Source organism: Oncorhynchus nerka, linkage group LG20 (genome assembly GCF_034236695.1).
Source record: "Oncorhynchus nerka isolate Pitt River linkage group LG20, Oner_Uvic_2.0, whole genome shotgun sequence".
Classification (NCBI taxonomy): Eukaryota; Metazoa; Chordata; class Actinopteri; order Salmoniformes; family Salmonidae; genus Oncorhynchus; species Oncorhynchus nerka.
The window spans coordinates 96,407,313-96,430,361 of record NC_088415.1 but is presented as its reverse complement, the minus strand read 5'-3'; the positions used below and the strand labels follow the sequence as shown (position 1 = coordinate 96,430,361).

General features: G+C 44.2%; 1 protein-coding gene across 1 annotated transcript in view; it reads left to right on the top strand.

The window, feature by feature from the left end:
• The window catches only part of LOC115121991 (dual specificity calcium/calmodulin-dependent 3',5'-cyclic nucleotide phosphodiesterase 1A-like), a 115,535-nt gene that overhangs the window by 51,592 nt on the left and 40,894 nt on the right, over positions 1-23,049 (top strand). The window contains exons 7-9 of the mRNA XM_065006018.1: positions 11,821-11,921; positions 13,209-13,337; positions 17,147-17,248. Coding sequence (XP_064862090.1) covers positions 11,821-11,921; positions 13,209-13,337; positions 17,147-17,248 — 332 coding nt within the window. The remainder of the gene's footprint in view (positions 1-11,820; positions 11,922-13,208; positions 13,338-17,146; positions 17,249-23,049) is intronic.

The window sequence follows — 23,049 nt, the reverse complement described above, 5'->3', positions numbered from 1 at the left end:
ATAGTTTCCTAGGAACGCGAAGCGAGGCGGCCATCTCTGTCGGCGCCGGAAATTCAAGAGGCTATATGGAGGCTATATACAGGGTATTACGGTACAGAGTCTATGTGGAGGCTATATACAGGGTGTTACGGTACAGAGTCAATGTGGAGGCTATATACAGGGTATTACGGTACAGAGTCAATGTGGAGGCTATATACAGGGTATTACGGTACAGAGTCTATGTGGAGGCTATATACAGGGTATTACGGTACAGAGTCAATGTGGAGGCTATATACAGGGTATTACGGTACAGAGTCAATGTGGAGACTATATACAGGGGGTACCGGTACAGAGTCAATGTGGAGGCTATATACAGGGGGTACCGGTACAGAGTCTATGTGGAGGCTATATACAGGGTTATACGGTACAGAGTCAATATGGAGGCTATATACAGGGTTATACGGTACAGAGTCAATATGGAGGCTATATACAGGGTTATACGGTACAGAGTCAATGTGGAGGCTATATACAGGGTGTTACGGTACAGAGTCAATGTGGAGACTATATACAGGGGGGTACCAGTTCAGAGTCAATGTGGAGGCTATATACAGGGTATTACAGTAGAGAGTCAATGTGGAGGCTATATACAGGGTGTTACGGTACAGATTCAATGTGGAGACTATATACAGGGGGTACCGGTACAGAGTCAATGTGGAGGCTATATACAGGGGGTTACGGTACAGAGTCAATGTGGAGGCTATATACATGGTTTTACAGTACAGAGTCAATGTGGAGGTTATAGACAGGGGGGAGTGGAGGCTATATACAGGGCTTTACGGTACAGAGTCAATGTGGAGGCTATATACAGGGTGTTACGGTACAGAGTCAATGTGGAGGCTATATACAGGGGGTACCGGTACAGAGTCAATGTGGAGGCTATATACTGGGTATTACGGTACAGAGTCAATGTGGAGGCTATATACAGGGTATTACGGTACAGAGTCAATGTGGAGGCTATATACAGGGTATTACGGTACAGAGTCAATGTGGAGACTATATACAGGGTGTTACGGTACAGAGTCAATGTGGAGGCTATATACAGGGTGTACCAGTACAGAGTCAATGTGGAGGCTATATACAGGGGGTACCGGTACAGAGTCTATGTGGAGGCTATATACAGGGGGTACCGGTACAGAGTCAATGTGGAGGCTATATACAGGGTTATACGGTACAGAGTCAATGTGGAGGCTATATACAGGGTGTACCAGTACAGAGTCAATGTGGAGGCTATATACAGGGGGTACCGGTACAGAGTCAATGTGGAGGCTATATACAGGGTGTTACGGTACAGAGTCAATGTGGAGGCTATATACAGGGGGTACAGAGTCAATGTGGAGGCTATATACAGGGGGTACAGAGTCAATGTGGAGGCTATATACAGGGGGTACAGAGTCAATGTGGAGGCTATATACAGGGTGTTACGGTACAGAGTCAATGTGGAGGCTATATACAGGGTGTTACGGTACAGAGTCAATGTGGAGGCTATATACAGGGGGTACCGGTACAGAGTCTATGTGGAGGCTATATACAGGGTATTACGGTACAGAGTCAATGTGGAGGCTATATACAGGGTATTACGGTACAGAGTCAATGTGGAGACTATATACAGGGTGTTACGGTACAGAGTCAATGTGGAGGCTATATACAGGGTGTACCAGTACAGAGTCAATGTGGAGGCTATATACAGGGGGTACCGGTACAGAGTCTATGTGGAGGCTATATACAGGGGGTACCGGTACAGAGTCAATGTGGAGGCTATATACAGGGTTATACGGTACAGAGTCAATGTGGAGGCTATATACAGGGTGTACCAGTACAGAGTCAATGTGGAGGCTATATACAGGGGGTACCGGTACAGAGTCAATGTGGAGGCTATATACAGGGTGTTACGGTACAGAGTCAATGTGGAGGCTATATACAGGGGGTACCGGTACAGAGTCAATGTGGAGGCTATATACAGGGGGTACTGGTACAGAGTCAATGTGGAGGTTATATACAGGGGGTTACGGTACAGAGTCAATGTGGAGGCTATATACAGGGGGTACCAGTACAGAGTCAATATGGAGGCTATATACAGGGTTATACGGTACAGAGTCAATGTGGAGGCTATATACAGGGGGTACAGAGTCAATGTGGAGGCTATATACAGGGGGTACCAGTACAGAGTCAATATGGAGGCTATATACAGGGTTATACGGTACAGAGTCAATGTGGAGGCTATATACAGGGGGTACAGAGTCAATGTGGAGGCTATATACAGGGGGTACAGAGTCAATGTGGAGGCTATATACAGGGTGTTACGGTACAGAGTCAATGTGGAGGCTATATACAGGGTGTTACGGTACAGAGTCAATGTGGAGGCTATATACAGGGGGTACCGGTACAGAGTCTATGTGGAGGCTATATACAGGGTTATACGGTACAGAGTCAATATGGAGGCTATATACAGGGTTATACGGTACAGAGTCAATATGGAGGCTATATACAGGGTTATACGGTACAGAGTCAATGTGGAGGCTATATACAGGGTGTTACGGTACAGAGTCAATGTGGAGACTATATACAGGGGGGTACCAGTACAGAGTCAATGTGGAGGCTATATACAGGGTATTACAGTAGAGAGTCAATGTGGAGGCTATATACAGGGTGTTACGGTACAGATTCAATGTGGAGACTATATACAGGGGGTACCGGTACAGAGTCAATGTGGAGGCTATATACAGGGGGTTACGGTACAGAGTCAATGTGGAGGCTATATACATGGTTTTACAGTACAGAGTCAATGTGGAGGTTATAGACAGGGGGGAGTGGAGGCTATATACAGGGCTTTACGGTACAGAGTCAATGTGGAGGCTATATACAGGGCTTTACGGTACAGAGTCAAAGTGGAGGCTATATACAAGGTATTACGGTACAGAGTCTATGTGGAGGCTATATACAGGGGGTACTGGTACAGAGTCAGTGTGGAGGCTATATACAGGGGGTAATGGTACAGAGTCAATGTGGAGGCTATATACAGGGTGTTACGGTACAGAGTCTATGTGGAGGCTATATACAGGGGGTACTGGTACAGAGTCAGTGTGGAGGCTATATACAGGGGGTACCGGTACAGAGTCAGTGTGGAGGTTATATACAGGGGGTACCGGTACAGAGTCAATGTGGAGGCTATATACAGGGGGTACCGGTACAGAGTCAATGTGGAGGCTATATACAGGGGGTACCAGTACAGAGTCAATGTGGAGGTTATATACAGGGGGTACCAGTACAGAGTCAATGTGGAGGTTATATACAGGGGGTACCGGTACAGAGTCAATGTGGAGGCTATATACAGGGGGTACCGGTACAGAGTCAATGTGGAGGCTATATTCAGGGGGTTACGGTACAGAGTCAATGTGGAGGCTATATACATGGTTTTACAGTACAGAGTCAATGTGGAGGCTATATACAGGGCTTTACGGTACAGAGTCAATGTGGAGGCTATATACAAGGTATTACGGTACAGAGTCTATGTGGAGGCTATATACAGGGGGTAATGGTACAGAGTCAATGTGGAGGCTATATACAGGGGGTACAGAGTCAATGTGGAGGCTATATACAGGGGGTACAGAGTCAATGTGGAGGCTATATACAGGGTGTACCGGTACAGAGTCAATGTGGAGGCTATATACAGGGTGTTACGGTACAGAGTCAATGTGGAGGCTATATACAGGGGGTACCGGTACAGAGTCTATGTGGAGGCTATATACAGGGTTATACGGTACAGAGTCAATATGGAGGCTATATACAGGGTTATACGGTACAGAGTCAATGTGGAGGCTATATACAGGGTGTTACGGTACAGAGTCAATGTGGAGACTATATACAGGGGGGTACCAGTACAGAGTCAATGTGGAGGCTATATACAGGGTATTACAGTAGAGAGTCAATGTGGAGGCTATATACAGGGTGTTACGGTACAGATTCAATGTGGAGACTATATACAGGGGGTACCGGTACAGAGTCAATGTGGAGGCTATATACAGGGTATTACGGTACAGAGTCTATGTGGAGGCTATATACAGGGGGTACTGGTACAGAGTCAGTGTGGAGGCTATATACAGGGGGTACCGGTACAGAGTCAATGTGGAGGCTATATACAGGGGGTACCGGTACAGAGTCAATGTGGAGGCTATATACAGGGGGTACAGAGTCAATGTGGAGGCTATATACAGGGGGTACAGAGTCTATGTGGAGGCTATATACAGGGGGTACTGGTACAGAGTCAGTGTGGAGGCTATATACAGGGGGTACCGGTACAGAGTCAATGTGGAGGCTATATACAGGGGGTATCGGTACAGAGTCAATGTGGAGGCTATATACAGGGGGTACCGGTACAGAGTCAGTGTGGAGGTTATATACAGGGGGTACCGGTACAGAGTCAATGTGGAGGCTATATACAGGGTGTTACGGTACAGAGTCAATGTGGAGGCTATATACAGGGGGTACCGGTACAGAGTCAATGTGGAGGCTATATACAGGGGGTACCAGTACAGAGTCAATGTGGAGGTTATATACAGGGGGTACCAGTACAGAGTCAATGTGGAGGTTATATACAGGGGGTACCAGTACAGAGTCAATATGCGGGGGCACGGGTTAGTCAAAGTAATTGTGGTAGTATGTACATGTAGGGAGATTTATTAAATAGACTATGCATAGATAATAGATAATAGAGTATCAGCAGCGTAAAAGGGAGGGGCAATGTAAATAGTCTGGGTAGCCATTTGACTAGATGTTCAGGAGTCTTATGGCTTGGGGGTAGATGCTGTTTAGATGCCTGATGTTCTGCAGTCTTATGGTGGGGGAAATTATGGTCAGTCAAGAAAACTTTAAGCTTGTCTCTCAATTAAAAAACGTGCCAATACTTTGCCCCTTGATAACCAGCGCACTTCTGTCTGTTGTAAAAGCGTCACATGGTTGTTGCCCATATCATTGCATAATATGGGTGGCAAGGTAGCTTAGTGGTTAGAGTGTTGGACTAGTAACCAGAAGGCTGCAAGTTCAAATCCCAGGGCTGACAAGATACAAATCTGTTGTAGGCAGTTAACCCACTGTTCCTAGGTCATCATTGAAAATAAGAATAAGTTCTTAAAACTGACTTGCCTAGTTAAATAAAAAATACACAAAATATACAAGTGTTCTCTGGCCTTGCTATAACAAAGTTAACCATTTTCACTGTAGTGTCAAAAAGCTGTCAGGCATTCCCTTGGCAGCAAGAGCCTCTTGGTGGATGCTGCAGTGTACCCAAGAGCCTCTCTGTGGATGCTGCAGTGTACCCAAGAGCCTCTCTGTGGATGCTGCAGTGTACCCAAGAGCCTCTTGGTGGATGCTGCAGTGTACCCCAAGAGCCTCTTGGTGGATGCTGCAGTGTACCCAAGAGCCTCTTGGTGGATGCTGCAGTGTACCCAAGAGCCTCTTGGTGGATGCTGCAGTGTACCCAAGAGCCTCTTGGTGGATGCTGCAGTGTACCCAAGAGCCTCTTGGTGGATGCTGCAGTGTACCCAAGTGACATGCAAGGGACTATGCATAGATGATAACAACCGAGAGTAGCAGCGGTGTAAAGAGGGGTGCAATGTAAATAGTCTGGGTAGCCATTTGATTATCTGTTCAGTAGTCTTATGGCTTGGGGGTAGAAGCTGTTTAGAAGCCTCTTGACTGATTGAACAGGAGACTGACATAACAGGAGACTGATAGAACAGGAGACTGATTGAACAGGAGGCTGATAGAACAGGAGACTGACATAACAGGAGACTGATTGAACAGGAGGCTGATAGAACAGGAGACTGACATAACAGGAAACTGATAGAACAGGAGACTGATAGAACAGAAGACTGATAGAACTGGAGACTGATTGAACAGGAGACTGATAGAACAGAAGACTGATTGAACAGGAGACTGATAGAACAGGAGACTGACATAACAGGAAACTGATAGAACAGGAGACTGATAGAACTGGATACTGATAGAACTGGAGACTGATTGAACAGGAGACTGATAGAACAGGAGACTGATAGAACAGGAGGCTGATAGAACAGGAGACTGACATAACAGGAGACTGATTGAACAGGAGACTAATAGAACAGAAGACTGATAGAACTGGAGACTGATTGAACAGGAGACTGATAGAACAGAAGACTGATTGAACAGGAGACTGATTGAACAGGAAACTGATTGAACAGGAGACTGATTGAACAGGAGACTGATAGAACAGGAGACTGATAGAACAGGAGACTGATAGAACAGGAGACTGATAGAACAGAAGACTGATTGAACAGGAAACTGATTGAACAGGAGACTGATTGAACAGGAGACTGATAGAACAGAAGACTGATAGAACAGGAGACTGATAAAACAGGAGACTGATAGAACTGGAGACTGATTGAACAGGAGACTGATTGAACAGGAGACTGATTGAACAGGAGACTGATTGAACAGGAGACTGATAGAACAGGAGCCTCATAGAACAGGAGACTGATAGAACAGGAGACTGATAGAACAGGAGACTGATAGAACAGGATATTATGTCCAACTGACTGAGGGACTGATAGAACATGAGACTGATAGAACAGGAGACTGATAGAACAGGAGACTGATTGAACAGGATAAAATGTTCAACTGACTAAGAGGCTGATAGAACAGGAGGCTGATAGAACAGGAGGCTGATAGAACAGGAGACTGATAGAACAGGAGACTGATAGAACAGAAGACTGATAGAACAGGAGACTGATAGAACAGGAGACTGATAGAACAGGAGACTGATAGAACAGAAGACTGATAGAACAGGAGACTGATAGAACAGGAGACTGATAGAACAGAAGACTGATTGAACAGGAGACTGATAGAACAGGAGACTGATAGAACAGGAGACTGGCAGAACAGGAGACTTATAGAACAGGAGACTGATAGAACAGGAGATTGAGAGAACATAAGACTGATTGAACAGGAGACTGATTGAACAGGAGACTGATAGAACAGGAGACTTATAGAACAGGAGACTGATAGAACAGGAGATTGATAGAACAGGAGACTGATAGAACAGAATGTAATGTTCAACTGGCTGAGAGACTGATACAAGAGGAGACTGATAGAACAGGAGACTGATAGAACAGGAGACTGATAGAACAGGAGACTGATAGAACAGGAGACTGGTTGAACAGGATAAAATGTTCAACTGACTAAGAGGCTGATACAAGAGGAGACTGATAGAACAGGAGACTGACATAACAGGAGACTGATAGAACAGGAGACTGATAGAACAGGAGATTGATAGAACAGGAGACTGATAGAACAGGAGACTGATAGAACAGGAGATTGAGAGAACAGAAGACTGATTGAACAGGAGACTGATAGAACAGGAGACTGATAGAACAGGAGACTTATAGAACAGGAGACTGATAGAACAGGAGATTGAGAGAACATAAGACTGATTGAACAGGAGACTGATAGAACAGGAGACTGATAGAACTGGAGACTGATTGAACAGGAGACTGATAGAACAGAAGACTGATAGAACAGGAGACTGATTGAACAGGAAACTGATTGAACAGGAGACTGATTGAACAGGAGACTGATAGAACAGGAGACTGATAGAACAGGAGACTGATAGAACAGGAGACTGATAGAACAGAAGACTGATTGAACAGGAAACTGATTGAACAGGAGACTGATTGAACAGGAGACTGATAGAACAGAAGACTGATAGAACAGGAGACTGATAAAACAGGAGACTGATAGAACTGGAGACTGATTGAACAGGAGACTGATTGAACAGGAGACTGATTGAACAGGAGACTGATTGAACAGGAGACTGATTGAACAGGAGACTGATAGAACAGGAGACTGATAGAACAGAAGACTGATAGAACAGGAGACTGATAGAACAGGAGACTGATAGAACAGGATATTATGTCCAACTGACTGAGGGACTGATAGAACATGAGACTGATAGAACAGGAGACTGATAGAACAGGAGACTGATTGAACAGGATAAAATGTTCAACTGACTAAGAGGCTGATAGAACAGGAGGCTGATAGAACAGGAGGCTGATAGAACAGGAGACTGATAGAACAGGAGACTGATAGAACAGAAGACTGATAGAACAGGAGACTGATAGAACAGGAGACTGATAGAACAGGAGACTGATAGAACAGAAGACTGATAGAACAGGAGACTGATAGAACAGGAGACTGATAGAACAGAAGACTGATTGAACAGGAGACTGATAGAACAGGAGACTGATAGAACAGGAGACTGGCAGAACAGGAGACTTATAGAACAGGAGACTGATAGAACAGGAGATTGAGAGAACATAAGACTGATTGAACAGGAGACTGATTGAACAGGAGACTGATAGAACAGGAGACTTATAGAACAGGAGACTGATAGAACAGGAGATTGATAGAACAGGAGACTGATAGAACAGAATGTAATGTTCAACTGGCTGAGAGACTGATACAAGAGGAGACTGATAGAACAGGAGACTGATAGAACAGGAGACTGATAGAACAGGAGACTGATAGAACAGGAGACTGGTTGAACAGGATAAAATGTTCAACTGACTAAGAGGCTGATACAAGAGGAGACTGATAGAACAGGAGACTGACATAACAGGAGACTGATAGAACAGGAGACTGATAGAACAGGAGATTGATAGAACAGGAGACTGATAGAACAGGAGACTGATAGAACAGGAGACTGATAGAACAGGAGATTGAGAGAACAGGAGACTGATAGAACAGGAGACTGATAGAACAGGAGACTGATAGAACAGGAGACTTATAGAACAGGAGACTGATAGAACAGGAGATTGAGAGAACATAAGACTGATTGAACAGGAGACTGATAGAACAGGAGACTGATAGAACAGGAGACTGGCAGAACAGGAGACTTATAGAACAGGAGATTGAGAGAACATAAGACTAATTGAACAGGAGACTGATAGAACAGGAGATTGAGAGAACAGAAGACTGATTGAACAGGAGACTGATAGAACAGGAGACTGATAGAACAGGAGACTGGCAGAACAGGAGACTTATAGAACAGGAGACTGATAGAACAGGAGATTGAGAGAACATAAGACTGATTGAACAGGAGACTGATAGAACAGAAGACTGATTGAACAGGAGACTGATAGAACAGGAGACTGACATAACAGGAGACTGATTGAACAGGAGACTGATAGAACAGAAGACTGATAGAACTGGAGACTGATTGAACAGGAGACTGATAGAACAGAAGACTGATTGAACAGGAGACTGATTGAACAGAAAACTGATTGAACAGGAGACTGATTGAACAGGAGACTGATAGAACAGGAGACTGATAGAACAGAAGACTGATAGAACAGGAGACTGATAAAACAGGAGACTGATAGAACTGGAGACTGATTGAACAGGAGACTGATTGAACAGGAGACTGATAGAACAGGAGACGGATAGAACAGGAGACTGATAGAACAGAAGACTGATAGAACAGGAGACTGATAGAACAGGAGACTGATAGAACAGGATATTATGTCCAACTGACTGAGGGACTGATAGAACATGAGACTGATAGAACAGGATAAAATGTTCAACTGACTAAGAGGCTGATAGAACAGGAGGCTGATAGAACAGGAGACTGACATAACAGGAGACTGATAGAACAGGAGACTGATAGAACAGAAGACTGATAGAACAGGAGACTGATAGAACAGAAGACTGATAGAACAGGAGACTGATAAAACAGGAGACTGATAAAACAGGAGACTGATAGAACTGGAGACTGATTGAACAGGAGACTGATAGAACAGGAGACTGATAGAACAGGAGACTGATAGAACAGGAGACTGATAGAACAGAAGACTGATAGAACAGAAGACTGATAGAACAGGAGACTGATAGAACAGGAGACTGATAGAACAGGATATTATGTCCAACTGACTGAGGGACTGATAGAACATGAGACTGATTGAACAGGATAAAATGTTCAACTGACTAAGAGGCTGATAGAACAGGAGGCTGATAGAACAGGAGACTGACATAACAGGAGACTGATAGAACAGGAGACTGATAGAACAGAAGACTGATAGAACAGGAGACTGATAGAACAGGAGACTGATAGAACAGGAGACTGATAGAACAAGAGACCGATAGAACAGGAGATTGAGAGAACAGAAGACTGATTGAACAGGAGACTGATAGAACAGGAGACTGATAGAACAGGAGACTGGCAGAACAGGAGACTTATAGAACAGGAGACTGATAGAACAGGAGATTGAGAGAACATAAGACTGATTGAACAGGAGACTGATAGAACAGGAGACTTATAGAACAGGAGACTGATAGAACAGGAGACTGATAGAACAGGAGATTGATAGAACAGGAGACTGATAGAACAGAATGTAATGTTCAACTGGCTGAGAGACTGATACAAGAGGAGACTGATAGAACAGGAGACTGATAGAACAGGAGACTGATTGAACAGGATAAAATGTTCAACTGACTAAGAGGCTGATACAAGAGGAGACTGATAGAACAGGAGACTGACATAACAGGAGACTGATAGAACAGGAGACTGATAGAACAGGAGATTGATAGAACAGGAGACTGATAGAACAGGAGACTGATAGAACAGGAGACTGATAGAACAGGAGACTGATAGAACAGAAGACTGATAGAACAGGAGACTGATAGAACAGGAGATTGAGAGAACATAAGACTGATTGAACAGGAGACTGATAGAACAGGAGACTGATAGAACAGGAGCCTGGCAGAACAGGAGACTTATAGAACAGGAGACTGATAGAACAGGAGATTGAGAGAACATAAGACTGATTGAACAGGAGACTGATAGAACAGGAGATTGAGAGAACAGAAGACTGATTGAACAGGAGACTGATAGAACAGGAGACTGATAGAACAGGAGACTTATAGAACAGGAGACTTATAGAACAGGAGACTGATAGAACAGGAGATTGAGAGAACATAAGTCTGATTGAACAGGAGACTGATAGAACAGGAGACTGGCAGAACAGGAGACTTGTAGAACAGGAGACTGATAGAACAGGAGATTGAGAGAACATAAGACTGATTGAACAGGAGACTGATAGAACAGAAGACTGATTGAACAGGAGACTGATAGAACAGGAGACTGACATACCAGGAGACTGATTGAACAGGAGACTGATAGAACAGAAGACTGATAGAACTGGAGACTGATTGAACAGGATACTGATTGAACAGAAGACTGATTGAACAGGAGACTGATTGAACAGGAAACTCATTGAACAGGAGACTGATTGAACAGGAGACTGATTGAACAGGAGACTGATAGAACAGGAGACTGATAGAACAGAAGACTGATTGAACGGGAGACTGATTGAACAGGAAACTGATTGAACAGGAGATTGATAGAACAGGATAAAATGTTCAACTGACTAAGAGGCTGATAGAACAGGAGACTGATAGAACAGGATATTATGTCCAACTGACTGAGGGACTGATAGAACATGAGACTGATAGAACAGGAGACTGATTGAACAGGAGGCTGACATAACAGGAGACTGATAGAACAGGAGACTGATAGAACAGGAGATTGATAGAACAGGAGACTGATAGAACAGGAGACTGATAGAACAGGAGGCTGATAGAACAGGAGACAGATTGAACAGGATGTAATGTTCAACTGTTCCGTTTGTCATTTCCACACCCTCTTCTCCCTTTCTATTGTTCCTTTATGGTCTCTTTCTACGGTGTCGGGCGCAGCATTGGTTGACAGAGCTAGAGATCTTTGCCATGATCTTTGCAGCAGCGGTTCACGACTACGAACACACTGGAACCACCAACAATTTCCACATCCAGACCAGGTAATAGATGACTGATCTAACAGATCCAGACCAGGTAATAGATGACTGATCTAACAGATCCAGACCAGGTAATAGATGACTGATCTAACAGATCCAGACCAGGTAATAGATGACTGATCTAACAGATCCAGACCAGGTAATAGATTGCTGATTTAACAGATCCAGACCAGGTAATAGATTGCTGATTTAACAGATCCAGACCAGGTAATAGATGACTGATCTAACAGATCCAGACCAGGTAATAGATGACTGATCTAACAGATCCAGACCAGGTAATAGATTGCTGATTTAACAGATCCAGACCAGGTAATAGATGACTGATCTAACAGATCCAGACCAGGTAATAGATGACTGATCTAACAGATCCAGACCAGGTAATAGATTGCTGATTTAACAGATCCAGACCAGGTAATAGATGACTGATCTAACAGATCCAGACCAGGTAATAGATGACTGATCTAACAGATCCAGACCAGGTAATAGATGACTGATATAACAGATCCAGACCAGGTAATAGATGACTGATCTAACAGATCCAGACCAGGTAATAGATGACTGATATAACAGATCCAGACCAGGTAATAGATGACTGATATAACAGATCCAGACCAGGTAATAGATGACTGATCTAACAGATCCAGACCAGGTAATAGATTGCTGATCTAACAGATCCAGACCAGGTAATAGATGACTGATCTAACAGATCCAGACCAGGTAATAGATGCCTGATCTAACAGATCCAGACCAGGTAATAGATGACTGATATAACAGATCCAGACCAGGTAATAGATGACTGATATAACAGATCCAGACCAGGTAATAGATGACTGATCTAACAGATCCAGACCAGGTAATAGATGACTGATCTAACAGATCCAGACCAGGTAATAGATGACTGATATAACAGATCCAGACCAGGTAATAGATGACTGATAAAACAGATCCAGACCAGGTAATAGATGACTGATCTAACCGATCCAGACCAGGTAATAGATGACTGATCTAACCGATCCAGACCAGGTAATAGATGACTGATCTAACCGATCCAGACCAGGTAATAGATGACTGATCTAACCGATCCAGACCAGGTAATAGATGACTGATATAACAGATCCAGACCAGGTAATAGATGACTGATCTAACAGATCCAGACCATCCATTCTAGGTCTGAATTAGGTACCTGATTAGAAAGAGACGATGAACACCACACAGAGTTAAATATAATAGTAATTCAGTGTTTCTCAATGGAAGAAAATATGTTAGGTGACACTATGAACGTGTCTCCAGATCAGACACAGCGATCCTGTACAACGACCAGTCTGTCCTCGAGAGCCACCATGTCAGCGCAGCATACCGCCTCCTACAGGACGATGATGAGATCAACATACTATACAACCTGTCTAAAGACGACTGGAGGTGAGACATTCTTGAAATGTCATACATATGTCATAGGAGTAATAGGAGTGTAATAACATGTAATATGACTAATAGGAGTGTAATAACATGTAATATGACTAATAGGAGTGTAATAACATGTAATATGACTAATAGGAGTGTAATAACATGTAATATGAGTAATAGGAGTGTAATAACATGTAATAAAATGTAATAGTAATAATAGGAGTGTTATAACATGTATTAGCATGTAATATGACTAATAGGAGTGTAATAACATGTAATATGACTAATAGGAGTGTAATAACATGTAATATGAGTAAGAGGAGTGTAATAACATGTAATATGACTAATAGGAGTGTAATAACATGTAATATGACTAATAGGAGTGTAATAACATGTAATAAAATGTAATAGTAATAATAGGAGTGTTATAACATGTATTAGCATGTAATATGACTAATAGGAGTGTAATAACATGTCATATGAGTAAGAGGAGTGTAATAACATGTAATATGAGTAATAGGCAAGTAATAACATGTAATAGGAGTAATAGGCAAGTAATAACATGTAATATGAGTAATAGGGGTGTAATAACATGTAATAGGAGTAATAGGCAAGTAATAACATGTAATAGGAGTAATGGGAGTATAATAAAATGTAATAACATGTAATAGTGGTAATAGGAGTGTAATAACATGTAATAGGAGTAATGGGAGTGTAATAACATGTAATAGGAGTAATGGGAGTGTAATAACATGTAATAGGAGTAATGGGAGTGTAATAACATGTAATAGGAGTAATGGGAGTATAATAACATGTAATAGGAGTAATGGGAGTGTAATAACATGTAATAGGAGTAATATGAGTGTAATAACATGTAATAGGAGTAATGGGAGTATAATAACATGTAATAACATGTAATAGTGGTAATAGGAGTGTAATAACATGTAATAGGAGTAATTGGAGTGTAATAACATGTAATAACATGTAATTTACATTTACATTTAAGTCATTTAGCAGACGCTCTTATCCAGAGCGAATGGGAGTATAATAACATGTAATAGGAGTGTAATAACATGTAATAGGAGTAATGGGAGTGTAATAACATGTAATAGGAGTAATGGGAGTGTAATAACATGTAATAGGAGTAATGGGAGTGTAATAACATGTAATAGGAGTAATGGGAGTGTAATAACATGTAATAGGAGTAATGGGAGTATAATAACATGTAATAGGAGTATAATAACATGTAATAGGAGTAATGGGAGTATAATAACATGTAATAGGAGTAATGGGAGTATAATAACATGTAATAGGAGTATAATAACATGTAATAGGAGTAATGGGAGTATAATAACATGTAATAGGAGTAATGGGAGTGTAATAACATGTAATAGGAGTAATTGGAGTGTAATAACATGTAATATGAGTAATTGGAGTGTAATAACATGTAATAACATGTAATAGTGGTAATAGGAGTGTAATAACATGTAATAACATGTAATAGTGGTAATAGGAGTGTAATAACATGTAATAGGAGTAATAGGAGTGTAATAACATGTAATAGGAGTAATAGGCAAGTAATAACATGTAATAGGAGTAATGGGAGTGTAATAACATGTAATAGGAGTAATGGGAGTATAATAACATGTAATAGGAGTATAATAACATGTAATAGGAGTAATGGGAGTATAATAACATGTAATAGGAGTAATAGGAGTGTAATAACATGTAATAGGAGTAATGGGAGTATAATAACATGTAATAGGAGTGTAATAACATGTAATAGGAGTATAATAACATGTAATAGGAGTAATGGGAGTATAATAAAATGTAATATGAGTAATTGGAGTGTAATAACATGTAATAGGAGTAATTGGAGTGTAATAACATGTAATAGGAGTGTAATAACATGTAATAGGAGTAATGGGAGTGTAATAACATGTAATAACATGTAATGGGAGTATAATAACATGTAATATGAGTAATATGAGTATAATAACATGTAATAGGAGTGTAATAACATGTTATCTCCATCCCTAACTATAACATTTTCTGCCAAGATATAACTGCCAAATGGGGCGGTGTTGCAATCTACTGCAGAGTTCTGTCTTACTATCCAGGTCTGTACCCAATCTACTGCAGAGTTCTGTCTTACTATCGAGGTCTGTAACCAATCTACTGCAGAGATCTGTCTTACTATCCAGGTCTGTGCCCAATCTACTGCAGAGTTCTGTCTTACTATCCAGGTCTGTACCCAATCTACTGCAGAGATCTGTCATACTATCCAGGTCTGTGCCCAATCTACTGCAGAGTTCTGTCATACTATCCAGGTCTGTGCCCAATCTACTGCAGAGATCTGTCATACTATCCAGGTCTGTACCCAATCTACTGCAGAGTTCTGTCATACTATCCAGGTCTGTGCCCAATCTACTGCAGAGATCTGTCATACTATCCAGGTCTGTGCCCAATCTACTGCAGAGATCTGTCATACTATCCAGGTCTGTACCCAATCTACTGCAGAGTTCTGTCATACTATCCAGGTCTGTACCCAATCTACTGCAGAGTTCTGTCATACTATCCAGGTCTGTACCCAATCTACTGCAGAGTTCTGTCATACTATCCAGGTCTGTGCCCAATCTACTGCAGAGATCTGTCATACTATCCAGGTCTGTACCCAATCTACTGCAGAGTTCTGTCTTACTATCCAGGTCTGTACCCAATCTACTGCAGAGATCTGTCTTACTATCCAGGTCTGTACCCAATCTACTGCAGAGATCTGTCATACTATCCAGGTCTGTACCCAATCTACTGCAGAGATCTGTCATACTATCCAGGTCTGTACCCAATCTACTGCAGAGTTCTGTCATACTATCCAGGTCTGTGCCCAATCTACTGCAGAGTTCTGTCTTACTATCCAGGTCTGTAACCAATCTACTGCAGAGATCTGTCTTACTATCCAGGTCTGTACCCAATCTACTGCAGAGATCTGTCATACTATCCAGGTCTGTACCCAATCTACTGCAGAGTTCTGTCATACTATCCAGGTCTGTGTCCAATCTACTGCAGAGTTCTGTCATACTATCCAGGTCTGTGTCCAATCTACTGCAGAGTTCTGTCTTACTATCCAGGTCTGTGCCCAATCTACTGCAGAGATCTGTCTTACTATCCAGGTCGGTAACCAAACAATTCAAGCTTCTACTTCTAAAAATACACCTTTCCAGAAACAAGTCTCTCACCGTTGCCGCATAGACCTCCCTCTGCCCCCAGCTGTGCTCTGGACACCATATGTGATCTGATTGCCCCCCCATCTATCTTCTGAGCTCGTGATGCCAGGTGACCTAAACTGGGACATGTTTAACACCCCGGCTATCCTACAATTCTAAACTTGATGCCCTCGATCTCACACAAATTATCAATGAACCTACCAGGTAATAACATCTTCCAAGTTTTATTCGTTGTGAAGGACATGCATGGCATACGTCCAATGAAATGCTTACTTGCAGGTTCCTTCTCGACAATGTCTGTATGTCTCCCCAGAGAGCTGAGGGGCCTGGTAGGAGAGATAGTTCTGGCTACAGACATGTCCTGCTCCTCTCTCTAACCCTAACCTGTCTGTCTGTCTGTCTGTCTGTAGAGAGCTGAGGGGCCTGGTGGTACAGATGGTTCTGGCTACAGACATGTCCTGCTCCTCTCTCTAACCCTAACCTGTCTGTCTGTCTGTCTGTCTGTCTGTAGAGAGCTGAGGGGCCTGGTGGTACAGATGGTTCTGGCTACAGACATGTCCTGCTCCTCTCTCTAACCCTAACCTGTCTGTCTGTCTGTAGAGAGCTGAGGGGCCTGGTGGTACAGATGGTTCTGGCTACAGACATGTCCTGCCACTTCCAGCAGCTGAAACATATGAAGAACTTTCTCCAGCAACCGGAGGGGTGAGACTTAACAGCCTCCGGATGTTATATACATCTATATCTCCTCCCCCATTCCTGCTGTCTCCTCTGTCACCACTGTCCTGAGTCTCTATTCGTTCCTGTCCTCTCCTCTGTCCTGATCCTCTATTCATTCCTGTCCTCTCCCCTGTCACCACTGTCCTGATCCTCTATTAGTTCCTGTCCTCTCCTCTGTCCTGATCCTCTATTAGTTCCTGTCCTCTCCTCTGTCCTGAACCTCTATTCGTTCCTGTCCTGATCCTCTATTAGTTCCTGTCCTCTCCTCTGTCCTGATCCTCTATTAGTTCCTGTCCTCTCATCTGTCCTGAACCTCTATTCGTTCCTGTTCTCTCCTCTGTCAGCACTGTCCTGACCCTCTATTAGTTCCTGTCCTCTCCTCTGTCACCACTGTCCTGAGCCTCTATTAGTTCCTGTCCTCTCCTCTGTCCTGATCCTCTATTAGTTCCTGTCCTCTCCTCTGTCACCACTATCCTGAGCCTCTATTAGTCCCTGTCCTCTATTCATTCCTGTCCTCTCATCTGTCCTGAACCTCTATTCGTTCCTGTCCTCTCATCTGTCCTGCTCCTCTATTAGTTCCTATCCTCTCCTCTGTCAGCACTGTCCTGATCCTCTATTAGTTCCTGTCCTCTCCTCTGTCAGCACTGTCCTGAGCCTCTATTAGTTCCTGTCCTCTCATCTGTCCTGAACCTCTATTAGTTCCTGTCCTCTCCTCTGTCACCACTGTCCTGATCCTCTATTAGTTCCTGTCCTCTCATCTGTCCTGATCCTCTATTCGTTCCTGTCCTCTCCTCTGTCACCACAGTCCTGAGCCTCTATTAGTTCCTGTCCTCTCCTCTGTCCTGATCCTCTATTAGTTCCTGTCCTCTCCTCTGTCACCACTATCCTGAGCCTCTATTAGTTCCTGTCCTCTATTCATTCCTGTCCTCTCCTCTGTCCTGATCCTCTATTAGTTCCTGTCCTCACCTCTGTCATGATCCTCTATTAGTTCCTGTTCTCTCCTCTGTCAGCACTGTCCTGACCCTCTATTAGTTCCTGTCCTCTCCTCTGTCACCACTGTCCTGAGCCTCTATTAGTTCCTGTCCTCTCCTCTGTCCTGATCCTCTATTAGTTCCTGTCCTCTCCTCTGTCACCACTATCCTGAGCCTCTATTAGTTCCTGTCCTCTATTCATTCCTGTCCTCTCATCTGTCCTGCTCCTCTATTAGTTCCTATCCTCTCCTCTGTCAGCACTGTCCTGATCCTCTATTAGTTCCTGTCCTCCTCTGTCAGCACTGTCCTGAACCTCTATTCGTTCCTGTCCTCTCATCTGTCCTGCTCCTCTATTAGTTCCTATCCTCTCCTCTGTCAGCACTGTCCTGATCCTCTATTAGTTCCTGTCCTCTCCTCTGTCAGCACTGTCCTGATCCTCTATTCGTTCCTGTCCTCTCCTCTGTCACCACTGTCCTGAGTCTCTATTCGTTCCTGTCCTCTCCTCTGTCCTGATCCTCTATTCATTCCTGTCCTCTCCCCTGTCACCACTGTCCTGATCCTCTATTAGTTCCTGTCCTCTCCTCTGTCCTGATCCTCTATTAGTTCCTGTCCTCTCCTCTGTCCTGAACCTCTATTCGTTCCTGTCCTGATCCTCTATTAGTTCCTGTCCTCTCCTCTGTCCTGATCCTCTATTAGTTCCTGTTCTCTCCTCTGTCCTGATCCTCTATTAGTTCCTGTCCTCTCCTCTGTCACCACTATCCTGAGCCTCTATTAGTCCCTGTCCTCTATTCATTCCTGTCCTCTCATCTGTCCTGAACCTCTATTCGTTCCTGTCCTCTCATCTGTCCTGCTCCTCTATTAGTTCCTATCCTCTCCTCTGTCAGCACTGTCCTGATCCTCTATTAGTTCCTGTCCTCTCCTCTGTCAGCACTGTCCTGAGCCTCTATTAGTTCCTGTCCTCTCATCTGTCCTGAACCTCTATTCGTTCCTGTTCTCTCCTCTGTCAGCACTGTCCTGACCCTCTATTAGTTCCTGTCCTCTCCTCTGTCACCACTGTCCTGAGCCTCTATTAGTTCCTGTCCTCTCCTCTGTCCTGATCCTCTATTAGTTCCTGTCCTCTCCTCTGTCACCACTATCCTGAGCCTCTATTAGTCCCTGTCCTCTATTCATTCCTGTCCTCTCATCTGTCCTGAACCTCTATTCGTTCCTGTCCTCTCATCTGTCCTGCTCCTCTATTAGTTCCTATCCTCTCCTCTGTCAGCACTGTCCTGATCCTCTATTAGTTCCTGTCCTCTCCTCTGTCAGCACTGTCCTGAGCCTCTATTAGTTCCTGTCCTCTCATCTGTCCTGAACCTCTATTAGTTCCTGTCCTCTCCTCTGTCACCACTGTCCTGATCCTCTATTAGTTCCTGTCCTCTCATCTGTCCTGATCCTCTATTCGTTCCTGTTCTCTCCTCTGTCAGCACTGTCCTGACCCTCTATTAGTTCCTGTCCTCTCCTCTGTCACCACTGTCCTGAGCCTCTATTAGTTCCTGTCCTCTCCTCTGTCCTGATCCTCTATTAGTTCCTGTCCTCTCCTCTGTCACCACTATCCTGAGCCTCTATTAGTTCCTGTCCTCTATTCATTCCTGTCCTCTCATCTGTCCTGAACCTCTATTCGTTCCTGTCCTCTCATCTGTCCTGCTCCTCTATTAGTTCCTATCCTCTCCTCTGTCAGCACTGTCCTGATCCTCTATTAGTTCCTGTCCTCCTCTGTCAGCACTGTCCTGAACCTCTATTCGTTCCTGTCCTCTCATCTGTCCTGCTCCTCTATTAGTTCCTATCCTCTCCTCTGTCAGCACTGTCCTGATCCTCTATTAGTTCCTGTCCTCTCCTCTGTCAGCACTGTCCTGATCCTCTATTCGTTCCTGTCCTCTCCTCTGTCACCACTGTCCTGAGTCTCTATTCGTTCCTGTCCTCTCCTCTGTCCTGATCCTCTATTCATTCCTGTCCTCTCCCCTGTCACCACTGTCCTGATCCTCTATTAGTTCCTGTCCTCTCCTCTGTCCTGATCCTCTATTAGTTCCTGTCCTCTCCTCTGTCCTGAACCTCTATTCGTTCCTGTCCTGATCCTCTATTAGTTCCTGTCCTCTCCTCTGTCCTGATCCTCTATTAGTTCCTGTTCTCTCCTCTGTCCTGATCCTCTATTAGTTCCTGTCCTCTCCTCTGTCACCACTATCCTGAGCCTCTATTAGTCCCTGTCCTCTATTCATTCCTGTCCTCTCATCTGTCCTGAACCTCTATTCGTTCCTGTCCTCTCATCTGTCCTGCTCCTCTATTAGTTCCTATCCTCTCCTCTGTCAGCACTGTCCTGATCCTCTATTAGTTCCTGTCCTCTCCTCTGTCAGCACTGTCCTGAGCCTCTATTAGTTCCTGTCCTCTCATCTGTCCTGAACCTCTATTCGTTCCTGTTCTCTCCTCTGTCAGCACTGTCCTGACCCTCTATTAGTTCCTGTCCTCTCCTCTGTCACCACTGTCCTGAGCCTCTATTAGTTCCTGTCCTCTCCTCTGTCCTGATCCTCTATTAGTTCCTGTCCTCTCCTCTGTCACCACTATCCTGAGCCTCTATTAGTCCCTGTCCTCTATTCATTCCTGTCCTCTCATCTGTCCTGAACCTCTATTCGTTCCTGTCCTCTCATCTGTCCTGCTCCTCTATTAGTTCCTATCCTCTCCTCTGTCAGCACTGTCCTGATCCTCTATTAGTTCCTGTCCTCTCCTCTGTCAGCACTGTCCTGAGCCTCTATTAGTTCCTGTCCTCTCATCTGTCCTGAACCTCTATTAGTTCCTGTCCTCTCCTCTGTCACCACTGTCCTGATCCTCTATTAGTTCCTGTCCTCTCATCTGTCCTGATCCTCTATTCGTTCCTGTCCTCTCCTCTGTCACCACAGTCCTGAGCCTCTATTAGTTCCTGTCCTCTCCTCTGTCCTGATCCTCTATTAGTTCCTGTCCTCTCCTCTGTCACCACTATCCTGAGCCTCTATTAGTTCCTGTCCTCTATTCATTCCTGTCCTCTCCTCTGTCCTGATCCTCTATTAGTTCCTGTCCTCACCTCTGTCATGATCCTCTATTAGTTCCTGTTCTCTCCTCTGTCAGCACTGTCCTGACCCTCTATTAGTTCCTGTCCTCTCCTCTGTCACCACTGTCCTGAGCCTCTATTAGTTCCTGTCCTCTCCTCTGTCCTGATCCTCTATTAGTTCCTGTCCTCTCCTCTGTCACCACTATCCTGAGCCTCTATTAGTTCCTGTCCTCTATTCATTCCTGTCCTCTCATCTGTCCTGAACCTCTATTCGTTCCTGTCCTCTCATCTGTCCTGCTCCTCTATTAGTTCCTATCCTCTCCTCTGTCAGCACTGTCCTGATCCTCTATTAGTTCCTGTCCTCCTCTGTCAGCACTGTCCTGAACCTCTATTCGTTCCTGTCCTCTCATCTGTCCTGCTCCTCTATTAGTTCCTATCCTCTCCTCTGTCAGCACTGTCCTGATCCTCTATTAGTTCCTGTCCTCTCCTCTGTCAGCACTGTCCTGATCCTCTATTCGTTCCTGTCCTCTCCTCTGTCACCACTGTCCTGAGCCTCTATTAGTTCCTGTCCTCTCCTCTGTCCTGATCCTCTATTAGTTCCTGTCCTCTCCTCTGTCACCACTATCCTGAGCCTCTATTAGTTCCTGTCCTCTATTCATTCCTGTCCTCTCCTCTGTCCTGACCCTCTATTAGTTCCTGTCCTCTCCTCTGTCATGATCCTCTATTAGTTCCTGTTCTCTCCTCTGTCCTGATCCTCTATTAATTCCTGTCCTCTCCTCTGTCACCACTGTCCTGATCCTCTATTAGTTCCTGTTCTCTCATCTCTCCTGATCCTCTATTAGTTCCTGTTCTCTCCTCTGTCCTGATCCTCTATTAGTTCCTGTCCTCTCCTCTGTCACCACTATCCTGAGCCTCTATTAGTTCCTGTCCTCTATTCATTCCTGTCCTCTCCTCTGTCCTCTCCTCTATTCGTTCCTATTCTCTCCTCTGTCCTGATCCTCTATTAGTTCCTGTCCTTTCCTGTGTCCTTATCCTCTATTAGTTCCTGTCCTCTCCTCTGTCCTGATCCTCTATTAGTTCCTGTCCTCTCCTCTGTCACCACTGTCCTGATCCTCTTTTAGTTCCTGTCTTCTCCTCTGTCCTGACCCTCTATTAGTTCCTGTCCTCTCCTCTGTTCTGATCCTCTATTAGTTCCTGTCCTCTCCTCTGTTCTGATCCTCTATTAGTTCCTGTCCTCGACTCTGTCACCACTGTCCTGATCCTCTATTAGTTCCTGTCCTCTCCTCTGTCCTGATCCTCTATTAGTTCCTGTCCTCTCCTCTGTCACCACTGTCCTGATCCTCTATTCGTTCCTGTTCTCTCCTCTGTCAGCACTGTCCTGACCCTCTATTAGTTCCTGTCCTCTCATCTGTCCTGCTCCTCTATTAGTTCCTATCCTCTCCTCTGTCAGCACTGTCCTGATCCTCTATTAGTTCCTGTCCTCTCCTCTGTCAGCACTGTCCTGATCCTCTATTAGTTCCTGTCCTCTCCTCTGTCCTGATCCTCTATTAGTTCCTGTCCTCTCCTCTGTCACCACTATCCTGAGCCTCTATTAGTTCCTGTCCTCTATTCATTCCTGTCCTCTCCTCTGTCCTGACCCTCTATTAGTTCCTGTTCTCTCATCTCTCCTGATCCTCTATTAGTTCCTGTCCTCTCATCTGTCCTGCTCCTCTATTAGTTCCTATCCTCTCCTCTGTCAGCACTGTCCTGATCCTCTATTA